The 10,334-nt window shown below is 38.3% G+C and overlaps 1 protein-coding gene across 1 annotated transcript; it reads right to left on the reverse strand.

The window, feature by feature from the left end:
- Positions 1-4,839: 4,839 nt before the first annotated feature.
- LOC113686137 (uncharacterized) lies at positions 4,840-6,514 on the reverse strand. The gene is made up of 4 exons (XM_089202634.1): positions 5,948-6,514; positions 5,550-5,666; positions 5,284-5,337; positions 4,840-5,150 (listed from the first exon to the last, which is right to left on the reverse strand). The coding sequence occupies exons 1-3, from the start codon at positions 6,456-6,458 to the stop codon at positions 5,285-5,287; spliced, it is 681 nt and encodes a 226-aa protein (XP_089058760.1). The 5' UTR covers positions 6,459-6,514; the 3' UTR covers positions 4,840-5,150; position 5,284.
- Between the last annotated feature and the right edge of the window lie 3,820 nt (positions 6,515-10,334).

A 10,334-nucleotide genomic window follows, 5' to 3' on the forward strand; every position in this document is an offset into this window, starting at 1 on the left:
AAAGTTCATGCGGATGACCGCTGTCCTAATGGTAACATGAAATCCCGAGGGGAGGGTAATGGAAGGGTCCGATTAAACCAACTGATAACAATAATGTGGGTGCTCTGAGCCCTCCCGTCCTCCCGGGTATGCTGTTGAAGTGTGATAAGTGGGTCACGCGAGTACTTCGTCATCTTATTTCGTCCTGAGACAATTTTTCTCACATGATACGAAAATCAAACTAAAAAATTCGAATAAACAGAATTTATCTCTAAACCCATGTTCAACAGTTTCAAATTGGAAATCATTTTGTTTCTGCAACCGTGTTATCTATTTTCCCCTATTTATTTTCTTCTACGTTACTTCTGTATTATTCATTTCAGTTTTCAAATCAATATGCAATGCAAGCTGAAGCTAAACCCTTTCTTAGTACGTCTATTTGCCGAACTCTGACCTTAGATATCCGATCGTAAACTGCGGTGAAATTCACCATGTAAAGAATACTAAAATAGGCTCGTAATTGCGTGAGGATCCGCGCTGAAGCATATCTCCGACATTAGCTTAACTTTCAGTAATCATGTAAAATGCCATGTGTCGGTAATCGTCCGAGATCGTATGCAACGAAACCCTTCAAAACTGGACGGAGCCGTATGATAATAGAACAAGAGAAAATACCCCTAACATCATCTCCTGATAAGAAGCAAGATTTTAAAAAAATCATTGAAGGAGATCTGTCGTTGTTAACACTTGAAATGTTGCTTTTGCTTGTTATGCCGATGTTGCTTCTTCAGATCAAGTAGAGTTTTTAAGTTCAAATGGTTTTAGTAGCTCAGCTTTATCACTGACTGTACGTGTTGCTAACTAAATCAAGACGCTAAGTTCTTTGTTAGACTTGTTTCCTTTATTCTTGACCGGAAACGCTCGATTGCACTCTCAGTCACAAAAAGTTCCACACCCACCCCCCCAACCTGGTACTTTAAAACTCAGTACACCGACAATTTATCCTATTGTAAGATACAGTTTTGAGATGATCGAGCGGCAATCGTAAGCGCGCAACGAGTGCCAGAAAGGCCATCGAGGTCGCGGGTTCGAACTACGCAATAGGGGTTATTCTCAATCTGGCTTGGGGGCCGAAAAACTTCTCCCCGAGTATGAATTGGAGCTGGGGGCCAAGCAACTCCTCCGCGCGGAAATTGCATTTTGTTCTCGCTTTTTTTTTTCCCCTACTTTTTCTCCTTATTATCATTATTTTCATATTCCTTTTTTCCTTTTTTTCGTTTCTGAGCAGTTTTCTTTTTCGGACCACTTTGTTAATTGTTAATTGTATTCTGAATCCGGTAGTGTTTTCTGTTGCTCAGAAGTCGCCGGCATAGACTCTTTTTCCTTAAAATAGAAATGGTTTTGTTTGGCTTTGACCGTTTTATGTATTTTTTTACTTCTTTTCTCCCTTTTACGTTTCTCATGTATTATCCATTTCAAGCTCGTCATCCTTCCATAGGCAATGCAAGTTAGAAGGAGGTAAACGTTTTCTCAGTATGTCTTCGTATCGAACTCTGACGTTAAGATGTCGATATCCGATCGTTAATTGCAGTGAAGTTCTCTTTGTCGAGAATAAAATGAACAAACAGGCTGGTAAGTGTGTGAGGATCCGTGCTGGAACAAATCTTCGACATCAGCTAACTTTCCGTAATCATGCGAATGTCATGTATCGGTGATCGTCCGAAAGTGTATGCAACGAACTCACACAAAATTGGACAGAGCCCCATAATATTAAAACATGAGAGAAAATAACTCCAATACCATCTCTTGACTGGAAGCAAGATTCAAAACATGGTTTAAAAGGAAATATGTTGTTCTTGACACTTGAAATGCTGCTTTTGTTTGCTATACCGATATTGTTTGCTCGTTCAGGTCAAGTAAAGTTTTTAGTTGGCATCAACTTCACAATTTGTCAAGGCTTAACCAGATACAACTGGTTCTAGTAGCTCGCCTTGATTACTGAGTGTTTGTAAACTAAATCAAGTAGTTAAGTTCTCTATCCCCGTCTATGGCTCCTGACACCCTTCAGGCCCTTCCTGTTGGTCATTAGAGGGGAGGAGGTTTTAACAAAAGTACCCTCTTCTTACTTGTGGTCCAAGTTATTGGAAACTTTACACCTCCTTTCTCTCAGATAATGATTTCGTAATGATAAATTTCGGCGACAATCAGAAGTGTCAGTGATAAATATGCTGATTACCCTTGCGTCAAACCCGGTTTAAAATGGAAGATGGTTAAATACATAAGTACATCGGTTACTTTATGAGGGAAATTTGCATTTTTGGTCACAAATAACCTGCGAGAAAAATGTGAAGTCTACCGACCACTTCCTCTCTTTGCTTCTGTACTGCACAACTCTCTGATACAGATCGACCCGTTTTTTTAATCACGGTACTCTTAAGCCATCAGTTCAGTAAGTTGCAGATTTATTCTGTTAAAGTCTTGAACGCCTTTTTATCCTTTCATGAACTCAAAGAGCTTGTCAATGATAATGCAAAGTTTGTTATTATAAAGGATTACTATGTTCTTTATTGAAGGATTCATTGGAGCCAAAAAGACCAAATAAGATTTCCCAATCTAAAAGGGATCATTTGTACACCAAAATTATACAATGGAAAATACAGATCAGTGTTCTCAATCTAGAGCTAAAGACCATCGAGCCTCTTAACCTGGTCCATGGATTAAAATACGATAAGCGCGCTTATTCGCCTTTATGATTACGTGATTTTTATGCGCAGTTAAAGATGTGCAATGCAGTACCGAGGAATCATATTAGAGAGCTTCAGCAAACGAAGCCGTCCGCCATTACAACATATGCTAATATTCCTCGTGTAGATCGCTTTTGTCAGTCTTTGTATGATTTATTTCTTTTATTCTTGACCGGAAACGCTCGATTGCACTCTCAGTAACACAAAGTTCCTCACCCTCCCCCCCAACCTGGTATTTTAAAACTCACCACACCGACAATTCATGCTTTTCGTTTCGAGATGGTCGAGCGGCAATCGTGGGCGCGCAACGAGTGCAAGAGAGGTCATCGAGGTCGCGGGTTCGAATCACGCTATAGGAGTTATTCTCAATCTGGCTTGGGGGCTGAATAACTTCTCCCCGAGTATGATTTGGAGCTTGCGGACAAGGAGTAACTCTCAAACTGGCTTGGGGGCCGAGGAACTCCTCCCCGCGAAATTGCATTTTTGTTTTTGCTGTTTTTCTCTTCTTTTTCTCCTTATTATCATCATTTTTATCTTATTTTTTCTTTTTCCCTTATTTTTGTTTCAGAGCAGTTTTCTTTTTCGGGCCACTTTGTTAACTGTTAGTTATATTTTAAATCCTGTAATGTTTTCTGTTGCTCAGAAGTCGCTGCCAAAGACTCTTTTTCCTTAAAATAGAAATGGTTTTGTTTTGCTTTAACCGTTTTATGTATTTTTTTTACCTCTTTTCTCCCTTTTACGTTCCTCATGTATTATCCATTTCAAGCTCTTCATCCTTTGATAGCCAATGCAAGTTAGAAGGAGGTAAACGTTTCCGCAGTATGTCTACCTGCCAAACTCTGACGTTAAGATGTCGATATCCGATCGTAAACTGCAATGAAGTTCTCTTTGTCGAGAATAAAATGAACAAACAGGCTGGTAAGTGTGTGAGGATCCGTGCTGGAACACATCTTCGACATCAGCTAACTTTCCGTAATCATACGAATGTCATGTATCGGTGATCGTCCGAAAGTGTATGCAACGAACTTATTCAAAATTGGACAGAGAAACTAAGAATAATATTTTAAGTAATTTTGAGTCAATGTTACTCTCCCAAAATCAGAGCAAGTAGTATTTTCGAGCGAGATTAAGTACATTAAGTGTCAAATATGGTATCAAGTGGCGTTGTGAATCGTTTTTTACAATACCCCTAACCTGTGTAACCTGTATTTAGCGGTCATTCACCGTGGGTGACTCTGGTTTTTCAGTCTAAGAACGAGTTGACCGAATGTAAACAAGTCAGGTCAACAGCGGTTACACCGTGTTCACAGGAACTTATCTTAGTTATCACGGTCATCACCAGGACTGAATTACCTACAATCTTTGGGGAAAGGTAAATTAAACAAATGCTGCAACACTCATCTAACCTTGCATGGTTATTACGTACTTTTTATGTAATGTTTAAAAAACGAGCAGGAGTGTTTTATCGGGTTTAAAACCACGAGGCGTAGCAGAGAGGTTTTTGACCCGATAAAACACGTGCTGCGAGTTTTTTGAACGGCTTCAAAAACATTCTTGGAAAAGCGTGTGTCAAGAGAGTTCATAACAATTATGCTTTTGTGAACGTTAGAAATTAGCAACGAAAAGGTCAAACGCAGAGGTTAGCGAAAACGAGTTGGAGTCACTTCTGCCAACTGATCTTGAATTCGAAGTTTCAGATGATGTATTGTCTAATATGCCTTTACCAGATTACTGTACTAATGGAATAGAGAATTTTTCCAGATGTGTATTTCACAACTGTACTATTAATTTGGTGCAAAAGTAAATTTACTGCGTGAAATTTGTTAAAAGAACATTAAATATGTTCCCACCATTTGTTGTGTCAGTTTCTGTGTTGATAATTAATTAATATTCATAAGTCACGTGCAGTGTCTTTATATCTGATAAAACACCGCATACTAATAAGGATGAGGTTTATCGATATAAAGTCACTGCACGTGATGTATTATCTACCATTTGATAGGTTAATGGGCTTATGAATTATTAATGAGTTTTTGAATTATAAATAATGCATGGTACATTATAGACCACGCTAATCAAAGTTAAACACACGTTTGTCAAACGAATTGTTTCTTCAAAATATACCTCATTTCTTCTTTAATGTATATTATGGGATAAAAAATGAACAATTTTGACGAATTTGGTGAACATTCATCAAAACATAATCAAATATTACCATACTATGTACATATTTACAAATGCGTTCATAACCCTAAGCATCAAACTGGAATCATAACCATTTAGACTTGGCCGTTTGATTAATTTGCTCACAATATTTTTTCAAAAGACGATCACATATAACAAGCTCAAAATAACAAACAACGCCCGGTTTTGAAATTGTTAAGAATTAGAAAGAGTTAAAGTTGAGTCATCTGCATTGAAGATGATCTGTGGAATGAATAAAATATCAGGGTCAATATCACGGTATTAAGTCAAACTAAAGTAAATTACTTCAGTCAGGGTAATGCCAAATTATTGCCAGGTACGTCGCACTTAATTTACTGAATAGCTATGCACTCACTTCAGAAGTATGATCCGAACCACTTGTTAAAAGTTCTCTTCAGCAATCCTTGTTCTGTGGAAAAAAAAAAATTGAGACTGACTGAAGTTGTATATCCCAAATTCGGTTGTTTCTGAGCGAGTTTCCCAGCGAGTTCTACAATGCCACATATATGTCATACCTTTAAGGTATCAACCCCCCTCCCCCCAAACCCTTACGAAGTTTGACCCCAGGGAGTTTATGACAGGCCTATGACAGTTTGCAGAATTTCATTTTTAGCTACCTACCAGTTTGAGGAATGGAGTGTCGTTTGATCTGCTGGTGAGCGAAAGCTATTTGAGATCCACAGGGAACGATGCTCGCCAGAGTAGGGGGTAATGGGCGATGGAAAGAATACCGACTCCCTATAAAATTAAAGACAGATTTTTGTTAAAAACCTCGTCTTATTACAGATTAAATTATAGATTGGCCTCTACATTTCTTGAAGAGCTATCATAGCATGAACTGTTTGGTTCATGACTGTGACATAGAGACTCCCGTTTTAATATGAGGAACCTGGGATGTTTAGCTCACTGAACAAAAACTGAGTGAAGTTGGGCGAGATTTACCTTAGCCACTAAAGAAGCTCACTCTTTACAATTAAATCCTCCTCTTCATTTATCAAATGGCGTTCGACTGACCATACCTCTGGCTTTCTCCGAACACGGATTGATCTCTCCAGTCTTGAATGCAGCATCAATCATCACAGTTTGAGTTTGAGCAAACTTGGCAGCAGGGATGTGCGATGGTTTTGTAACGAATTTAGCTCTCTGGGAAAAGGGGTTCACCTTGTTACCAGAGGAATCTGTGATACTGTTGGATGGAACACGTTTGAGCTGAAGTGGTAGAGTGTTGATCACAACTTTAGTTCCTCTGATGTCGGCGGCTGCACAATCGGGTATTGGTCGATCCAAAGCCTTAGCCTTCTCGGGAAGCGGATTTTTCTGCCTGGCAAAGGATAGATTGGAGATATTCCTCGGTTGTACTTGCGGGCTGCTTTTCTCGACTTGAGGTCTCCTATTCTTATTCACAGGACTTTGTGCTGGTCGATCCAAAGGTTTTGCCTTTCCAGAAAATGGGTTGACCTTCTGACTAATTGAACCGGTGATGCTTTTGGATCCATCTTCTCTCTGGGCTGGTGGACAGTTTTTCTTCATTTCAGCTCGGACAAAACTACCGTTTGGGACACGTGTTTGTTGACATTTCGCCTCACCACAATCTTGGGTAAAGGGGAAAGAAAGAAAATGAAATGTCAATTTTTACTTGAATCATTTTTTCAGACTAGTAAAGCAAAAGTAGAATTTTAATCGCCTTGCATTTTTCCTCTTTAGAGAGTATTGATAACATGTTTTCATTAAGATTTCATTTTGCTCAATAATCGCCAAATCATTGAGTTCCTCGTTGCACTTAATGAGGAGGGTACTTTGCAGAGGTACTGAAGCTGAAAAGTATCTTGACAATTCTAAGTGTCTGACTATTTTGTTACTCATCACACTACAGGCTGCTTTCGCTCAGATGTAGACTGTAAAGTATTCACAATTTACAAGTTTCCTTCTTCATACCTTTCGCTGCTGCAGTGGAGGGCTTTAAATTTGATTTGCAATTCTTCATCGCTTCAAGATCTTTTGCTGTCACTGGAAAGTTTTCAAGTTTAAGACATCCACCGTTTTTTGATGGAGTGTCAAACCATGACGGTTTATGGTCAAAATAATCTTTGCCTAATTAAAAAAGGATAAATGAAAATCAAACAGTGCATGAAAGAACACTTTTCTGATCAATTTTAAGAGTATTACTGTTTTGTCACTCATCAGACTACACTGCTATCGCTGCGGTCTGTTGAATGTGTGAAATATTATTTTATAAGTTTCCTTCTGCACACCTTTAGCTGACTCAGTGGAGGGCCTTGAATTTGATCTAACATTCTTCATAGCTTCAATCTCTTTGGCTGTTACTGGAAAGTTTTCCACTTCAAGATATCCACCGTTGTTTGATAGGGTATCAAACCATGATGGTTGATGGTCAAAGTAATCTTTGCCTAGTTGAAAAATAAAAACAAAACAAATGAAAATTAAAGTGCATGGAAGAAAACGTTCCCAAACGTTATGAAAAGAATCTTAAAAAGTTTTTAGGTTAAAGTGCCTGTTCTCATCTAGGGAATGGAATATCCTAATTTTAAGTTGTGTCTTTCGTGAAATGGGAAACGTACTTTTAAATCAGGCCGGTAAATGATGATTTCGCTGATGGCGTGAACAGCAATTTTAAGTATTTTGTAGTCTTCCTTGGCCTTTCAAAGCAACGATTTATAATTAGTGAAAGGTGATACCGACCCTCGTTCTTTCCCCACCTTTATCCCTTGACGCATTCCTGGAACATAATTTGAGTTCATGAGAACAAAGCAGTCGTATTAACTGCGCCATCGCGCCTTGTATACTCACCATTAAATGCCTGTGGCTCGCTCTGGGACTCTTTTGCTTCCATTTCATTCTTCATGACATTGAAAATTACGCCAGCCTCAAGCTCGGCAATGTTCTTCTTTGTCTCCTGTAGCTTTTTATCCATTGCTGCCATTTGATTGGCAAAATAAAAATTATTTCTTTGCCCATTTTGTTGTAGTTGGGACAGTTTTTCTTTGCGATCAGTAATCTTTTTGTCTCTCCCACAGAGAGTTTGCTGAAGGATGGCGATCTCCTTTTCCTTAGCTGTTAAAATACAAATAAATATTAAAGATACTTGAAATAAAGATGAGTGAAATTACAGTTTTGAATCAGTGAGTCAAATCGCGAACTATAAAATAAAAAAAAAAGAACTGTTTATGACGGAACAATGAACGGGGGAAGGAGATGGGGTGTAAAGAGCTTGTTGTCATGGACATACAGTAAAACTTCGGCCCCTCCAAAGTTTAATGACTCAAGTCCGCGCGCGCACCTCTGTTATCCCGCGTCACTTCATTCGACTTCGTGGTACTAACCGTTAATCTCTGTTTCAAGGTAAGTGATCTTTTGCGTAAGTTGTTCCTTTTCTCTTGCAAACTGAAAGAAATTATGCCATTAGGGACAACAAAACTTTCAAAATCATCAAAGTTGAGGACACAATACATAATCAACATACAGCGGAAAGATAGAGGAATGTCAAAGAGTGTCGTCACAATCTAAGAATTTTGGTCGCGCGCGCTTTTTCATCTCTTTACGAGGAAATTTTTCAACTCAGTTACTTAAACATCTTTCCTGCAAAAAACTTCCAATTGGTTTAAATGTTTCTTCAGTGTCGACCAAGCTTAAAACTGAGCTTAGTTCGGACGAAACCGAGTTACGATTTGAATTGAACCATCTACGACCGATTTCACAGCTTATAGAATGAATAAAGTCTTCTTGCCATCAGTTAAAAAAGTTTTTTTCTTAATGCCCTTCCGATAGCAAATTCTAACTTAAATTTATTAAACGTATGACTTAAAAGAAAATAAAGTCCTAATGATTGGGAAACGCCCACCTCAATGGCCATGATCTGTGCCCTATGTGATACCTGGAGAGCAGAACGATCCGTGACACTAACTTCTTTGTCGAATATTCTCGCAGAAAAGGATTTTTTCACGGACTCCTCACCTGAGATGTTTTTGTTCATTTTGTATTGATATGTTCACTAGGACCATTCGATAAATACGAAAAATCAGCCCTCTTCACTTTGCTTCAATAAGAACCGAGCTCTTTTGGTGAAACAAAGTTTCGATTTGTTTATGACTAGTTGCATGGTAACGTGTTTGTGTCGTCACTTCTTGACATCATAATGGTTTCAAGGCGCTAAATCTGGGCACAAGAATGTCAAAACCAGAGTTAGAAATTAAAACTCTTACAAAGTTAAATCGTGTATAAAAAATTCATTGTTATAGTCCATTTATTGTTGTCCGTGGTGTTAAAGAGGGCTTTCCTTCAATGCAGTCAATTAACTTTAACAATTTAGGCATCGGTTCTACTTCTCTTGGCTAAAATTTATCGCTGTCGACATTTCTGTAGTGTAAAGTGAGAATTTAAATCTCTCTTGCTTATGACCAGAATGTCTTCTTGTGAGTTTTATTTTTTAACTTCACGCTTCCCCTATTTCCATGTTGGCTAAGTCGAATAAACAACGCCCTCTTATTCCGTTCTAAAACACCAGGAGTTGCCTTCATTTGAATTTCAGATATAACATAAATTTTAATTTATTCTTAATTTTTTGGCACCTCGCGAGGGTTTGAAATGACATTCAAATGACAAGATGGCCGAACATACAACTAATCCGGCAGTTCGCCAAATACACAATGGAGATGTTTTGTATCACTCATACGTTCGTAATGGTTGTCCAGTGGTACGCTGGTGAACAAATTTTTTGGTGTTGTTTTGCTTTGGTTGAACTTAACGTCGCTTTCCTGGACAAGAACACGTGGATTTCAACGACGAAGAAGTGGACAAATGGACTCGTTATAACCCTTTCCAACAGGTATTTACAAAACAATTCTGTTTTCGTCTTGTGACATGTTTTAATAATGCTTCCAAATGATTGTAAAAAATTACATTCTTCGTGGGACATTGGGTCTGTCTCATTGAGTATGAATTGAATATGGATACCGCTCGTATGTTAGACTTATTTGAATAAACTGACGGCATTTTACATGTTGCAGCTTTTAGCAGAGGTTAATTAAGAAAAAACAATTTCAGAATTAATTCAGTGAAGGGCAATTTGTCGTAAAAAACACAGCCAGTAGCGTTATAAACTTCTCTGCTTCAAATTTGAAAATCAAGCAAGGTTTTAGGGTAAATTTACCCTTCATAGCCTAACCTCCAAGAGTATTCTGGATTTACTCATTTTTTGTTTTACAAAAGAATCGTGATTAGACCGAAGGAAATATAAGTGTGTTAGAATCTAACCTGTGAAAGATTTACTTGTGGAAGATTACAGTAGAGATTCCATCAAATACACTGATTGGGTTTACGAAAAGGTAGTTTTCAACCTACCTAGTGACCCAGCTTAGGCCGGAATATAGCTTTCATGGGGATTTACAC

The sequence above is a fragment of the Pocillopora damicornis genome, chromosome 4 (assembly GCF_964200805.1).
Source record: "Pocillopora damicornis chromosome 4, jaPocDami1.2, whole genome shotgun sequence".
Classification (NCBI taxonomy): domain Eukaryota; kingdom Metazoa; phylum Cnidaria; class Anthozoa; order Scleractinia; family Pocilloporidae; genus Pocillopora; species Pocillopora damicornis.

Coding starts and splice junctions, on each gene's coding strand:
- LOC113686137 (XM_089202634.1), bottom strand. CDS start 6,458: ATGAAGAAAAACTGTCCACCAGCCCAGAGAGAAGATGGATCCAAAAGC. Junction 5,667..5,947: donor GTGTTCGGAGAAAGCCAGAG/GTATGGTCAGTC, acceptor TTAATTTTATAG/GGAGTCGGTATTCTTTCCAT. Junction 5,338..5,549: donor ACACTCCATTCCTCAAACTG/GTAGGTAGCTAA, acceptor TTTTTTCCACAG/AACAAGGATTGCTGAAGAGA.